This window comes from Anolis sagrei, chromosome 6 (assembly GCF_037176765.1).
Source record: "Anolis sagrei isolate rAnoSag1 chromosome 6, rAnoSag1.mat, whole genome shotgun sequence".
NCBI classification, from domain to species: Eukaryota; Metazoa; Chordata; class Lepidosauria; order Squamata; family Dactyloidae; genus Anolis; species Anolis sagrei.
In genome coordinates, this window is record NC_090026.1 from 58,812,851 (window position 1) to 58,829,801 (window position 16,951).

The 16,951-nt window shown below is 42.2% G+C and overlaps 1 protein-coding gene across 1 annotated transcript in view; it reads right to left on the reverse strand.

Annotated features, from left to right (window-relative positions):
- The window catches only part of LOC132782269 (band 4.1-like protein 4B), a 70,538-nt gene that overhangs the window by 12,758 nt on the left and 40,829 nt on the right, over positions 1 to 16,951 (reverse strand). Inside the window, exons 2-4 of the mRNA XM_067470140.1 lie at positions 12,108 to 12,212; positions 9,891 to 10,011; positions 823 to 900 (exon numbers count right to left, since the gene is read on the reverse strand). Coding sequence (XP_067326241.1) covers positions 823 to 900; positions 9,891 to 10,011; positions 12,108 to 12,212 — 304 coding nt within the window. The remainder of the gene's footprint in view (positions 1 to 822; positions 901 to 9,890; positions 10,012 to 12,107; positions 12,213 to 16,951) is intronic.

The following is a 16,951-nucleotide window of genomic DNA, read 5'->3' on the forward strand; positions in this document are numbered from 1 at the left end:
TTTGTGTCCTCACAGTCATCTCACACCTTAGGGCTCCTCGAGCCTAAAGGTGCGGGAAGGTGCTCCCCCCTCCCCCAAACCCCTGATTTACCTCATAAAACATACTAAAAACGGTTTCCGACAGACATGAAGCCTCTTTCCCCATCCCCTTGGTGTGAGAAAATCAAGTGTGAGCCCTGGCAACCATGAATTGTTTCCTTGCGTCCTCCTCATCCCCCCGATGAGGAGGACACAAGGAGACAATTCATGGTTGCCAGGGACCTTTTTAGTACATTTTAAGGGGTAAATAGAGGTTTTCATGGGTGGCTTCATGCTATCCCTATTTCAATTGGGATAGCATGTGGCCTCCCCCTGGGTGGAGGAGGTGGAATCTAGAACTCATGCTGAAGCAGGTTACTTTAACCCATTTCAGCATGGGTTTTACTGATGTGTTGAAGGGCCCTTAGAGTTTAGTGTGATACCAGTTGTAAATCAAACAAAATCAAATATCCTGTCATATTGAATGAGGTCACACATAGGTTTTCAGAAAATCGGAGTGACAAGGATTCCTCCCCCAATATTGCCAGGTATGGCATGAAAGTTATAATTTGGTATCCAAGAAACCTCCATTGTGTTGTGCATACATTTTAGGATTAGAATTTTGAAAAGCCAGTACCAGAACCAGAATTCTACTCAAATGATGCCTTCATTAACCCCTGTAACCAAAAGAGTAAAACACGCAAATCAATTATTGCGCCATCTAAAATATTACAATTTGCTAGCAATTTTAAGAAATTCTTTTTCAAGATTTAACTTCCAAGGCTGTAAAATGAAGTCATTTACCATAGGGGTGGCTTCTGTGAAATCCATCAGAAGATCTCCAGGTTTCAAGCTAAATGTACTTCCAGTATTTACAGGGCTCTGGAGGGAAGTCAAGAATTCAGTAACTGTTAAAAGATCTATAGTCTATAATAAATAAATACCCCACTTTCATAGTTTCCAACATAACTCATAACCTCTCACAGAAGTTGAGGAAGCAAGAAGCCGTCTTTGCTGCCTTTGCTTCAGGTAAGTCTTGTCTTAGAATGCATTAGAAATCTGAGTGTGTGTTTCAGACTAGCTGCTCTGAGTGTTTGTTTTGTTTGGGAGGTGAGGTTAAATTCTTTAGCCAGCAGTGATTGACAGTTTCAGGGCAGCAATTAGTGACTGATGGTTCCCTGTTCTTTGAAGCTCTCTGGGAGTGAGTGTTCATACACCCTCACTAATCCACAACTTTACCCCTGCATACATGAAACAACATAAAACAAACACACAAAAAGGGAGGTTATTAGCAGTCTGCAGATGAAACAAACACAAAACATTCCTGTCTCATGCACAAGTTTTGGCATGTTCAGCTTCTTCATGCATCAATTAGTCAATTACATCTGTCCCAAGTGTAGACAGATGGCTCACATGGAACAGAGGATCCAACAACTCGAGAACCATATTAAGACCCTTTTAAGGACATTCAGGAACTCAAGCTGTTCTTGGACACCACAGAGCACACTGTCCTAGACACGCACATCACACCAACATCATGGGGAGGTTTATGAGGAGATCGTTTCAGATGTGGACAACTCTCAGGTTTGGAGGAATGTCACCTTTAGAGACATTCCTCTCTAAGGGGAAGCCTCCTCATAATACCTTTGCTCAGCTGCAGTTACACAATAGATTCCAAATTCTCACACAACTCACAGCTGACCAGGAAATGCAACATCTTGGAGAAGACCAGAATGGCTTAGATATTGCTCAGTGGATCGTCCTTGATCAATGGGCGGGGGATAGCCCTGACTGGGACAACACTTGGACGAATCTAAATGGATTGTCCTTGACAAATGCACCGGGGATTTCAAGGAGTAGGACAACACTTTAAACCTACACAATTCACATCAACAGGATCACTTTTCTGGGGACCTACACACTACATTACACAAAAGGGACCTTGTCAATTCCCAAAGGAAACAGGTCTTGATAGTAGATGACTCCCTCCTTAGAGGAATGGAAGCCGTCATTTCCAGACCGGATGGGATGTCTTGAGAAATACGCTGCCTCCGGAGGGGGGGGGGGGAATACGCCACATCACCAGGCTCACCATGCTCTTTAAGTTCCCCCTCATGTTGATTCATGTAGGAACCAATGATACTACTAGGCATACTTTTCAAAAGATCATAAATGACTTTCAAGCTCTCAGAACAAAGCTAAAACAGTGTAATGTACAGGTGGTCTTTTCATCCCTCCTCCCAAAAAACTAGTACAAGTCAATAACTGGCTTAGAAAATGATGTCAGGAGGAATGCTTTGGCTTTCCTGACCATGGATTGCTTTTCTAGGAGGCTAGGGATGGGGTGCATCTCACACAAGTAGGAAAACACCTTTTTGCTCACAGACTCACAAACCTCATTAGGTGCACTTTAAACTAGGTCCACTGGGGGAGGGGGACAACAGCCTTGTGAACAGTTAGGGAACTGCCAGAAGGCTAAATGGAGGGCTGCACAAATGCAGCAAGGACCAAGTACCGAAAGCACTATAATCCCAAATAGGGGAAGATCTCAGGGGCTCACATATCTTTACACTAATGCACAGAGCATGGAAAATAAACAAGACAAACTCCAACTTTTAGCACAACACCACAAATATGATGTAATAGGCATCACTGAAACCTGGTGGGATGACTCCTATCGCTGGAATGTAGACATGGAGCGGTATAACCTCTTTCACATAAACTGAACGAAGGGGATAGGAGGCGGAGTAGCCTTATATGTCAAAAACTGTTACGCTACAGAAGAGATGCAAGACAGCAATCTGGGAAAGCAGCTTGAAATCATCTGGATAAGAATCAAGGGAACTGGGACTCAAAAAGATCTCGTCGTAGGCAAATACCACAGACCTCCAAGCCAGGATGAAGAACTTGATGAAGTCTTCTGCCAACAGTTCCCCAAACAGGCACAAAGAAAAGATATAGTAGTCAAGGGTGATTTCAACTATCCTGATATTTGCTGAAAAACAAACTCGGCCAAAAGTACAAAGTCCAAGAAATTCCTCGCTTGCCTTGCAGACAAATATTTGGTCCAGAAGGTATAAGAGGCAACAAGGGGATCGGTGACTCTTGATCTCATCCTAACAAATGCGGAGGACCTGATCGATGCAGTTGAAGTGTTTGGATCTTTAGGGGCAAGTGAACATGTGTTCCTGCAGTTTAAGGTACAAAGGAAGGCCAAAACTAAGACAAGTCAAACCTGCATTTTGGACTTTAGGATAGCTGATTTCCAAAAAATGAAGGAAACACTGAGCAGAATTCCATGGACACAGATACTAAAAGACAAGGGAGTTATCAATGGATGGGAGTTTTCCAAGAGTGAAATACACAAGGCACAATTGCAAACCGTGCCAACAACTGTGCTAACTGTGCTAAAACACAAAAGAGACATGCACAAGAAGTGGAAAAAGGGAGAAATCACCAAAGAAGAATTCATACAAATAGCCAACTCCTGTAGGCAAAGGTTTCGCAAGGCTAATGTACAAAACGAGGTCAGGCTTGCCAGGGACATTATAAACAATAAAAAAGGCTTCTTTTCTTACGTCAGTAGAAAAAGGAAGAACAAGGAGGCGATAGGGCCTCTTTGAAGAGAGGATGGGGCAATGCGAATAGGGAAAAGGCAGAACTACTTAATGCCTTCTTTGCCTCGGTCTTCTCACAAAGAGAAAGTCATCTTCAACCTCAGCAAGATGGAGTGGATGAGGGATTTGAGGATATCCAACCCCAAATTGGGAAACAAGTCGTCCAGGAATACCTGACCACTCTAAATGAGTTCAAGTCCCCAGGGCCAGTTCAACTGCACCCAAGAGTATTGAAGGAACTAGCAGAAGTCATCTCGGAACCATTGGCAATTATCTTTGAGAGTTCTTGGAGAATGGGAGAAGTTCCAGCAGATTGGAGGAGGGCAAATGTGGTCCAATTTTCAAGAAGAGAAAAAAGGATGACCCAAACAATTGCCGTGAAGTCAGCCTCACATCAATACCAGGCAAGATTCTGGAAAATATTGTCAAGGAAGTGGTCTGCAAACACTTCGAAACAAATGCGGTCGTTGCTAATAGTCAACACGGATTTATCAAAAACAAGTCATGCCAGACTAATCTGATCTCTTTTTTCAATAGAATTACAATCTGGGTAGATGGGGGTAATGCTGTGGATGTAGCATATCTGGATTTCAGTATGGTCCCCCATGACCTTCTGGCAAACAAACTAGTCACATGTGGGCTAGGCAAAACTACTGTTAGGTGGATTTGTAATTGTTAAGCGGACAAACCCAGAGGGTGCTCACCAATGCTTCCTCTTAATCATGGAAAGAAGTGACGAGCAGAGTGCCGCAGGGTTCTGTCCTGGGCCCGGTCCTGTTCAACAACTTTATTAATGACTTAGATGAAAGGTTAGAAGGCATGATCATCAAGTTTGCAGGTGACACCAACTTGGGATCCCTCCCAATATTCCAGAAGACAGGAGCAGAATAAAAACCATCTTAATATATTAGAAAGATGGGCCAAAACTAACAAAATGAAGTTCAACAGTGACATATGCAAGACACTCCACTTTGGCAGAAAAAATGATTTTTTTGGCCTGCATCAATAGGAATGTAGTGTCTAGATCCAGGGAAGTCATGCTATCCCTCTATTCTGCCTTGGTCAGACCACATCTGGAATGCTCTGTCCAATTCTGGGCACCACAACTGAAGAGAGATATTGACAAGCTGGAATGTGTCCAGAGAAGGGTAACTAAAATGATCAAGGGTCTGGAGAACAAGCTCTGTGAGGAGCGGCTTAAAGAGGGCAAGCTTGTTTTCTGCTGCCCTGGAGACTAGGACGCAGAACAATGGCTTCAAACTACAAGAAAGGAGATTCCATCTTGAACATTATGAAGCTTCCTGACTCTGAGAGCTGTTCAGCAGTGGAACTCTCTGCCCGGAGTGTGGTGGAGGCCCCTTCTTTGGAGGCTTTTAAACTGAGGTTGGATGGTCATCTGTCAGGGGTGCTTTGAATGCGATTTCCCTGCTTCTTGGCAGGGGGTTGGACTGGATGGCCCATGAGGTCTCTTCCAACTCTATGATTTTATGATTCTTAGGGTGCCTGCCATAGATGCAGGTGAAAAATCAGGAGACAATGCTTATGGAAAACTCACAGCAACCCAATAAATATTTTCATTTTAATTCCTTTATCCAGTAAATATTTTGTATTTACACAATATTATGAAGCCCCAGCAACAGTTATTAATGATGTGAAAACATTGCCTAAAAGGATTATTGAAATCCCTTTGAAATTCTCCTAGAAAGCATTTTAGTGTCTCTCTTTGAATAATGACATGGCCATATATCAAAAATATGTTACCCATTCAATTCCTGGGAAAGTAACACATTTGTAGACTATTGAACAGGGCGGCTGATTTCATAGTCTAGAATTGTAATTTCTAATTAAGCTATAGCTAGGGTAGTATGTATTAAAGGTAAGGGTGAGTCCTATACATGCTACATGAAATAAATAATGGTGATAAAATTCCAAATCTCTGAAAGCAAGTGTATTATAACAATACTGACCACTGGATCATTAAGTACAGAACCAAAAATTGAGAACTGGACAAGATAGTGACACAAAGGCATTTGCCTTGGTAAGCTCCTGAGAAGGAAGGTATCACTTGCAGAGATTACTCGTCTTGTAGTGTCTTTGGACTCATGGCACTATCCATTAGAATGGGAAATTCAGAGGCTTTCATACAGTATATGCCACTGATGCTCTGCTAAGGCATTTATCTCAGCATTTGCATTGGTGGCACAGAGGTAAAAGAAATCCATCTGAATTACTCCAAAGCTTCTTGATGTAAAGAAGCTTTGGAGTAACTGAGGCAGTTATTCATATTCTTGTGGTACTTTCATCCCTATCCATGTGACATTTGGTACATAAAGAATTCAAAATATCCAAGGTAACTGGAACAGTCTGAAATTGTGCATTTCTATATTTTTCTCTCAAAAATTTGAGGTACAGAAAACCTGTAACAGATTCTGTGAAAGTAGCATATCCTGATTTCAGAAGGGCTTTTAACAAGGTCCCCCATTATATTCTTGTGAGCAAACTTGTGAACTGTGGGAAAGACAGTGCTGCAGTTAGTGTGATCTGTAATTAGTTGATGGACCAAACTCAAGGAGTGCCTCCAAATCTTTCAACCTGGAGAGGTGACTAGTAGGGTGCCTGAGGCTGAATCTACACTGTCATATAATCAAGGCCCCTTCTTCACTGCCATATAATCCAGATTATCAAAGTAGATAATCCACATTATCTGCTTTGAACTGTATTATATGAGTCTACACTGCCATATAATCCAGCTCAGAGGAGATAATCATAGAATCATAGAATCATAGAATCATAGAATCAAAGAGTTGGAAGAGACCTCATGGGCCATCCAGTCCAACCCCCTGCCAAGAAGCAGGAATATTGCATTCAAATCACCCCTGACAGATGGCCATCCAGCCTCTGCTTAAAAGCTTCCAAAGAGGGAGCCTCCACCACACTCTGGGGCAGAGAGTTCCACTGCTGAACGGCTCTCACAGTCAGGAAGCTCCTCCTAATGTTCAGATGGAATCTCCTCTCCTGTAGTCTGAAGCCATTGTTCCGCGTCCTAGTCTCCAAGGAAGCAGAAAACAAGCTTGCTCCCTCCTCCCTGTGGCTTCCTCTCACATATTTATACATGGCTATCATATCTCCTCTCAGCCTTCTCTTCTTCAGGCTAAACATGCCCAGTTCCCCAAGCCGCTCCTCATAGGGCTTGTTCTCCAGACCCTTGATCATTTTAGTCGCCCTCCTCTGGACACATTCCAGCTTGTTAATATCTCTCTTGAACTGTGGTGCCCAGAATTGGACACAATATTCCAGATGTGGTCTAACTAAAACAGAATAGAGGGGTAGCATTACTTCCTTAGATCTAGACACTATGCTCCTATTGATGCAGGCCAAAATCCCATTGGCTTTTTTTGCCGCCACATCACATTGTTGGCTCATGTTTAACTTATTGTCCACGAGGACTCCAAGATCTTTTTCACACGTACTGCTCTCGAGCCAGGCGTCACCCATTCTGTATCTTTGCATTTCATTTTTTCTGCCAAAGTGGAGTATCTTGCATTTGTCACTGTTGAACTTCATTTTGTTAGTTTTGGCCCATCTCTCTAATCTGTCAAGATCGTTTTGAATTCTGCTCCTGTCCTCTGGACTATTGGCTATCCCTCCCAATTTGGTGTCGTCTGCAAACTTGATGATCATGCCTTCTAGCCCTTCATCTAAGTCATTAATAAAGATGTTGAACAGGACCGGGCCCAGGACGGAACCCTGCGGCACTCCACTTGTCACTTCTTTCCAAGATGAGGAGGAAGCATTAGTGAGCACTCTCTGTGTTCGTCCACTTAACCAATTACAGATCCACCTCACCGTAGTTTTGCCTAGCCCACATTGGACTAGTTTCCTTGCCAGAAGGTCATGGGGGACCTTGTCGAAGGCCTTACTGAAATCCAGGTACGCTACATCCACGGCATTCCCCGCATCTACCCAGCTTGTAACTCTATCGAAGAAAGAGATCAGATTAGTCTGGCATGACTTGTTTTTGATAAATCCATGTTGACTATTAGCTATGACTGCATTTGTTTCTAAGTGTTTGCAGACCGCTTCCTTAACAATCTTTTCCAAAATCTTGCCCGGTATCGACGTGAGGCTGACCGGACGGTAGTTGTTTGGGTCATCCTTTTTTCCCTTCTTGAAGATTGGGACCACATTGGTCCTCCTCCAATCTGCTGGAACTTCTCCCGTTCTCCAAGAACTCTCAAAGATGGTTGCCAATGGTTCCGAAATGACTTCCGCTAGTTCCTTCAATACTCTGGGGTGTAGTTGATCTGGCCCTGGGGACTTGAACTCATTAAGAGCGGCCAGGTATTCCTGGACGACTTCTTTCCCAATTTGGGGTTGAATGTCCTCCAATCCCTCATCCACTCCATCTTGCTGAGGTTGAAGACTCTCTTTTTGTGAGAAGACCAAGGCAAAGAAGGCATTAAGTAGTTCTGCCTTTTCCCTATCCCCTGTCAGCATTGCCCCATCTTCTCCGCGAAGAGGTCCTATCGCCTCCTTGTTTTTCCTTTTTCTACTGACATAAGAATAGAAGCCCTTTTTATTGTTTTTAATGTCCCTGGCAAGTCTGAGCTCATTTTGTGCTTTAGCCTTGCGGACCTTTTCCCTACAGGTGTTGGCTAATTGTTTGAATTCTTCTTTGGTGATTTCTCCCTTTTTCCACTTCTTGTGCATGTCTCTTTTGTGTCTTAGCACAGTTAGAAGTTCTTTGGACATCCATTCTGGCTTCTTTGCACTTGTCCTATTTTTTCTCTTTGTTGGCACGGTTTGCAATTGCGTCTTGAGTATTTCACTCTTGAGAAATTCCCATCCATCCGTAACTCCCTTGTCTTTTAGTATCTGTGTCCACGGAATGCTGCTCAGCGTTTCCTTCATTTTTTGGAAATCAGCTCTCCTAAAGTCCAAAATGCGGGTTTGACTTGTCTTAGTTTCGGCCTTCCTTTGTACCTCAAATTGCAGGAGCACATGGTCACTTGCCCCTAAGGATCCTACCACTTCGACCGCATCGATCAGGTCCTCCGCATTTGTTAGGATGAGATCAAGAGTAGCCAATCCCCTTGTTGCCTCTTCTACCTTCTGGACCATGAAATTGTCTGCAAGGCAAGCGAGGAATTTGTTGGACCTTGTACTCTTGGCCGAGTTTGTTTTCCAGCAAATATCGGGATAGTTGAAATCGCCCATGACTACTACATCTCTTTTCTGTGCCTGTTTGGTCAACTGTTGGCAGAAGACTTCATCAAGTTCTTCCTCCTGGCTTGGGGGTCTGTAGTAGACGCCTACAACGACATCTTTTTGAGTCCCAGTTCCCTTGATTCTTATCCAGATGATTTCAAGCTGGTTTCCCAGATTGCTGTCATGAATCTCTTCTGCAGCATAAGAGTTTTTGACATATAAGGCTACTCCGCCTCCTCTCCCCTTTGTTCGGTTTCTGTGAAAGAGGTTATACCCCTCTTTCTAAAATCTAGATTTTATATGGCAATTAGATTTTATATGCCCTCAATTGCTAAATCCAGATTATCTACTTTGAACTGGATTATATAAGGACCTCATCATACTTACCTAAATAAGTATCTGAGGATGCTTCCACACTATCTCCAGGACGGAGCCCCACACAGAGGCTCCACCCACAACTGGTTGGACGCTTCTTCCAGAACACAGGAGGCTTCCAGTGGAGCCAGCATGGAGCCTTTTCATGAGAGAAAGGTTTTCCTCATGTGATGGGGAAAGTGTCGCAAAGACGGAGCTGTATACGAACGACAGATTTGCCCAGCTTCCTCTCTCTGTTGTCACGGAGGCATTTCTGATGAGGCCTCTAGTCTACACTGCCATATACTTCAGTTCAAAGCAGATAATCTGGGATCAGAAACTGGATTAGTTGAAGCCTCAGGCTTCTGCCTTGTGTCTGGTGATGTTGGAAATCTTTATAAATTATTTAGATGGTGGAACAGAAGACACGCTTAACACATTTGCAGATGACACCAACTTGGGAGGGAGGCATAAACCTAACCCAGGAGGCAGGAACCAAATGCAAACCTTGACAGATTAGACAGTTGGGACAAAACGAACAAAATTAATTTCAACAAGAATAAATGTTAGGTACTATAGGCAGGAAAACCGAAATCCTCAAGCATAAGGTTTGAGAGCAATGTTTGAAAAGGAACTGGGGGTTATAGTAGACCACAAGCTTTTTCACCCTTCTCTCTAGTTGTCTGTATGTACCTTTGCATGTAATGAGAAATGTCCGTCTGAAGCCATTTTCTGTGACACAGGAGATGCTGGTGGCAGAGGCGGAGAAGCGGCTACTGCAGCTGCAAGTGCTGGAGGGAGATCATCTTCATCACTGTGTTTGTCAAAAATAGATGGAATTTGAGTTAATGAAGTCGAACATGACCCCCCCCCCCATTAGAGATAGTAACATAGTTTGGCTAAGGGCAAGGACATCAGACTGGATAATAAGGGTTAAGCCTTGGTCAATTTGGTGTGTATCATTTAATCAAGGCTTTATGCCCTATTTTCATATCTTTATAGCAGAAGGTAACCAATTTATTACTGAAAATCATGCCACTAAAGTATTTGACTTTTTCTATCTGAGACACACCTGGGCTCCTGATGGTCCCCCATCTCACAAACAATGGACTCTCTTTCCCCCTCATGGATATATTTCCCTTTATGGATATTCCTGCTTCTTGGCAGGGGGTTGGACTGGAGGTCTCTTCCAACTCTTTGATTCTATGATTTGATTCTATGATTCCTATGAATAATATGAACTATGGACACTGGGGGAGGATAGTTGGGTGTACTCTCTCTGTATTATAATTTCTATATTTTCATATTTTCTCCTGTATTTCTTTATTTCCCTTCATGTATTTGACCTGGCCCTGACCCTTTTCCTCCCTTCCCCTCTCCTTGAGGAAAATAAATAAGGAAGTTGTCCTGCCTTTGCAAAAAGCCATTAGCGATTGTGAAAACCCTTATCTCAGAACCTTTCTTGCATAGAAAATTACAAAGAATTAATTTCTTGACTTCGGAGTCAGGCCATCAAGAAGATAATCATTTGGCCATTAAGAAGATAATCATTTGGCAGACATTATAATGGGGGGAAACAAGGACCTTCTGGAAGTCCTTTTCCCCCAACCCACTTTCTTTCAAGCCCTTTTCATTAAAGACATTCACCAAAGTCTCTCCCTTTTGTGCCCCTATCCAACTGCAAGAGGAAAACTCGGATTAAGTGATCAATGCTTATCTCAGATCAACCATGACACAATAGACAGGTTTCGCTTGAAGGCCATTTAGGACTCGCTGAGCCACATGGACATTTCCTGAGTTCCATAATCCATTCAAGAATGCATTGTATTTCCTTGTCCCACCTCCCTCCCTCCCGATTCGTCGACGCGACAAGGCGGCAGAAGCCCCGTGATTGGCCCAGGCGCTCGAGGGGTAGACAAGCTTCAGTTGTTGAGGCGCCACCCTTCAAGCCAGGCGGGGGCTGGGGCAGGGGGTGGGAGATTCAAACTCCACACTCTGTTTTTTCTATAAAAATGGCATTTATTTCTGTACATGTATGCTTAGCTTGGCGAATGATTGCCGCTTTGCATCCTTTTCAACTGAATCGCTAATAAATCATCTCGGTGGCACTTTCTTCAACTTTGGTGAGATTCTTTTTGGGAACTTAGGGAAAATAACTTGCTTAAAATTAGGCTTCTCTTTGCTCACCAATGTAGTGATCCCTCTTTGGTGGGGCCGCAGGGTCTCTCCTCCTGGGGTAGACCCTTCTAAAGTTCCTATCAACTTCATTACTGCAATCTTTTATCCAATTTTAACTACACATTTTCATGGTTCGCATAACATGGTAAGGTTTGAAAAATGTGTACCACTCCTTTGTGCTCACTCCTTCTCTCCTATTGTATTTCTATCCAGATTTTAAAGCAAATTGTATTTTTAAAGAAATATGATGTAAACCACTTAGTGGGATTTACTTCTGAGTAGATGCACTCAAGCGGTTCTGTAGCCAAAGTGACCTAGCAGTACTGAATCCCCAGGCACGCATTATACTGTGCCGATTCATGTTTTAAGTGTTTGATTTCACCATATACGGAGGAAATTTCTTTTTCCGGGGTCATTGTGGTGGCTGGCACCTCTAGCTTAATGGAGGTGATAAACACACTCTAGGGTTTAGTGCATATTTAAAAGGACCTCTCAAGGAACCCGCTTCCATGATAGGGTTCTAGACTTTTTAAAAGTGTGGGCTAAGATCCAAAGCAGAATCAATGCCCAGTGATTACAGATCCTCAATTTATTGACAATCTGATCTATGTCATAGAGATTCCAGGGTCCTAAATATACAGAATTCAGTTAAGTGAAAATGAATGGTATTTTTTACAGTTTACACAATTTGGAAAACATGTTTGCAGGAGGTTTTATCAAAACTGTACTCACAAGCTGTATTGCCTTGTCAGCTTCCTCATACGCAACACTTTAACTTCTGGCTTGTCAGGTATGCTGCTTGTTTGTGTTGTCTCTGGACTTAAAGGAGATGGACTTCTAAAAACAACAATGTGCACAATAAGTACATTAAATAATTTACAGTAATTTATTACTGAGCTCGAGTTTATAGAATATCACATGAGCCAAGTAAAGTAATATTATAGACATTTGGATTAAACTGAGCAGGACCTAAGTCAATGAGAACCTGCAGACATCATAATATATGTCATAATAATTGGCAATCTAGGTTTCCCAAGTTTCATGATGCTAAAAGATAACTATAGTTTCCAATGTAGCCAGTTCCCAAATTGTTTAAGATTCTACAGCAAGTAAGTATCTGGTTATTTGCTGTAGTGGCCTGCAGGTCTTATGTGCAGCAGCTTCTCTGAAATATTCTATAGTTTAAACTTCTAGACTAGCCTTATAAGAAATTGATCCATTAGGTCTGAACCCAGCCTGGAAAGGGTATGGATATTCAGCATTATGATCATTAAAGCAAGAGTCAAATGGCAATCCATCCTCGTTCCACATACAACAATCTGGAAGCTGATTCCTGATTCAGCACTGAATATGAGCTGTTTTCCAATGATCCCTGACTATGCTTAACAATAGGGTGAGTCTCTCAACTCAGTTCCTTTTTAATCATTTCAACCACAACATCACTTTTCTTGGCGGGGGGTGTTCAGTTTTGCCTTCTTCTTTGACTTTATCCCATGCAAGCCCCTCTCCCCCATTTCTACACATTTCTAAAACATTATATAGTTGAAGTATCACAGAGCCCATCATATGATGCAAACAGACCTCTGCCTGTCTGTGATGTTTTGTGGGTAAATTGTTTTAGGAGTGTGGAGAAATTGAGTGGGTGGGGGGAGGGAATGAAGCAGCAGAGAAATCATCTTCTGAGTTCCTGATGCACAGGGAAATGGGAGAAAATGGTCATTTACTCATGGGATGGGATCTTTCAGATTCAACCATGTTGTATTGTTTCAGTAACATGGAGAACTGGCGTTTCTATGGGTGGTCTCCTACTGAGCATTGACGCTCCACTTCTTTTCCAAAATCCTGCTGCATCTGCCTGGTATGGTAACTTAAAAAAATTAATTTAATCATTAGGAATAGCACATTAAAAAAACCCCACTATTTTACTTTTGCTATATTTTCTCCTTCACAGTAATCTTGGCTTTCAAAATTGTGCTATTGCTAGCCTTTTAACTTTCTTTAAAAATATAGATTTGGTGAATTTTGCAATCGCTTGTGATGGAACAGAACATGGATCATTTCGGAAGAAAGGATAAAAAAATAAGAGCATGTAATGGGATTTGAAAAAATGAAACCATTTCTTTTTAAATGCAATGGGGCAACCCCCCCCCCCCCCCCCGGCACGCTTTTCGCAACTCATGGGATGAGGTTCTAAGAGAGAATAACTTGCCTAGGGTCCACCAGTGAGTTTCCTTGGTTGAGTAGGGGTTCAAACCTGGGTCTCCAGAGCCAATAACCAACCCTCAAAGAGGGGATTGACATGGCGGATTTGAAGAGCCACATCTTGTTGAGTCAGCAGAGAGGCAAACAGGCTAAACAGAGAAGGTTGGGGCCCAGCCCAGCTCGACAGCTCAGCTTGTACTCTCCTGCCCAGTGGAGGAGCCACTTACACCCTGCTGTGGCCTCCTTCTCCTCTGCTATCCTTGTCCTTGTCTTCCTCGCTGTAATTTCAGCGTCAGGAAGCCCTGTTCCACAAAGCTCTACGAGTTCCTTGCACGCACCAGCGGGATTGCCTGTGACCTTCTGCGGCCTTAGTGACCCCATCCAGGCTGGGTTGGATAGGAAGTGGACTACACCCCCCCCATCATCTCTAGCACATGGGGCCGCCAAGCAGAAATTTCACATCAATCCGCTGCTTAATTGTTAGGCAAGTCCCAAACACCGAACCCCGGTAGAGGCCAGGAGACATCATCACAATCAGGAGTGAGATATCAGCGCCCACAGCACCCCATCTCACTGTAGCAGGAAGCCTGTCGGGCCATGCACATCTCAGTCACCAATATTTGTTAGTCAATATGCTCCAACACAGTGAGACTAATATGAACTGATCTAATAGGAATTTGTCCCTACCTCATATTTATGTAATTTAATAGCCCAGACAGTCCAACTTACCTGGTTTGATATCAAGGCCCTAAATAAAAAAGGTGGATTATCTTAAGGCTGTGGTGGAGGGGAGTATCAAGAACTTTGTGTTACCTCAGAAAGAGATAACACGCTGGTGTGCCCAATCATTCAGAAAGTCCTAATATGAAGGCTGCTCTCTGGTGGGAAATTTTACCCTCCAGCAAAGGGTTTACCGGCCACCTACAATCAAAAAGCATTCTGAAGCCCATCAATAATACAATTCGGCCAAACTTCGCACGCAGAACCCTCATAACCAACAGAATATACTGTGTTTTCTGATGGTCTTTGGCGACCTCTCTGACACCCCCTTGTGAGTCCCAACCCCCAGGTTGAGAAACACTGATCTAGGCCTTTGCGGCTTTACCTTTATCTTAAAATTTTCTATTGAGGGTGCAGTTTTGTAACAATTCACTAAAGTAAATCGGCTCTTCTTATTACACAGTAATGTCTTTTGTCATGTCTGTTAAATTCTCATTTATTCATATTCCTCTATCTTGGACCAATCAGTATATTTAAAAAAGTTAGTCTGTCTTTGATCTCTCTCACTTTCTGGATCCATTTGTCTACATCTGGTATCTCTTTTTTGCTTCCAGTGTCTTGCATAGCAAATTCTGGCAGCAGTAGTCAGATAGATAAACGAAATAGCATCGTTAAGATCTAATGGTAGGCCCGAATCAGTTATACCTAATAAATAAAAATCTGGCTTCATGGGGAATCTAATCTTAAAAATATGTTGGCTTGCTGCATGTATTCCCCCCCCCCCCCCAAACTTTTTGCTTCTTTGCAGGTCCACCACATACGGAAGAAACTACCCTCTTGATCCTTGCATTTCCAGCAATATTTTTGTGTGTTCTTATACATTAGGCTTAGTTTCCTCGGTGTGATGTACCAACGATGGAACATCTTGAGCTAATTCTCTTTCAAATCCATAGCATATGTATATTTTAATTTTTTGTTCCAAATTGATTCCCATTCTTTGAGTGTTATTGTTCTTAAATTTTCAGCCCATTTAATCATGCAGGCTTTCCCCATCCGTTGACCAATCTAGCAAGCTATTATAAATTTTGTAATATTTTTTAAATCGTTTTCTAAAATTTTATCCCAGAATTGCTCATTCAAATTGAAACCCATTGTTTTATCTTTGTTATAGAACTCTTTAATTTGTAAATAGAGAAGCCAAGAGATATTGGGAAACTTCTGTTTAATTACCTCGTGGGATTTCAGAGTTGTTGAACCTTTTGTCAGTAGATCCTTATTATAGGTTGGCCATTTGGACCAACCTAATAGTCTTCTTTGATTTGCCTCCATAGTTGATAACCATTAATGGAGTCCTTGAATAAAAGTAATTTTTATATTTTTGGCAAATCCTTAGTAATGAGGAACTTATAAAGTGGTTGCCGAATTTTTTCTCTTTTCTCTCTCTCTCATATCAAATGTACGAGTGCCAGCCCACCTGTAAGTCATGTCCCTCTAAGGATAACAATTTTTCCCTTTTTAAATTCATCCAGTCCTTAATCCAGGCTAGGGTACATGCATCATGATATTTTAGATCTGGGAGGCCAAAGCCTCCTCTACTTTTTTTGTCCGTTAATATCGTAAACGTTATTCTAGGCTTTCCCCCTTCCATACGAATTTCATTAAGTTCTTATTGTCTTAAATTTTGCACTACTACGTATTATTGGTATATTTTGAAATAAAAAGAGTAATCTCGGTAGAACGTTCATTTTTACCAGTGATATCCTGCCCAGAAGGGAAAGATTTAGTGATTTCCATTTATCAATTTCTCTTCTTATTGGGTTCCATACTCTGATGAATTTCCCTACCTTAGACAGGGCTAAATCAGAAATAGGCTGAATAGCTGGCATCCATTTTGTATGGAAGCTGGAGGCAGCCATTTTAGGTAAAACATTTTCAGTAGAGGGGTGGAGCTCGAAGACAGCCCAGGGGAATATGGAGAACCATTTTGATTGGCTGAGGGAAAGTGGGTGGAGCTTGGTCGAGGGGGGGGGGAAGGAGCCAGAGTGGTTTTTTTTTAATTCTGACAGTTGGAAAAAGTCAGTTAGGGAGTTGGGGAGTAGGAGAGTCAAAGGAAGGAAGTGGGAGAGAGGAGTTGGAATTTGTGAAGCTAGAGCTAGTTAGTGAAGTTCAGTAAGCAGTTGTGGAGGAAAAGTAGTTTGATAATAGGTTAGAACAGACCCAGGAATAGGGCTGTTTGAAGATTAGGATCTAGTTAGCAGTAGACTACTAGATTCCTGTGAACTTGGAAAGTTAATTTGTAACCTGAAATTTTAAGCACTGAACTGTACAACATAACCATTAAGCTCCATACATCTCTGCAACATTACAATTTATTGCCTTCACATTCTGGTGGCAGCGGTGGGATGACTAAATAAAGGGTCCCACCTGCCAGAAGATCGTTTGAGTCAGCCCCTAATCAATCAATTAAATTAATAATAATCTTTCACATCTTTCATAATTATTAGTTAAAAGTTGAACATTTTTTGTAGTTAACCATATGCTTAAATATTTTATTTTTGTTGCTTTTTTTTTTACTCAATTCTTCTTGCTAATGATTGCCATATTTTAGTTAGGATCATCGTTTTTCTTCTATTTAATCTAAAACCAGCCAATTT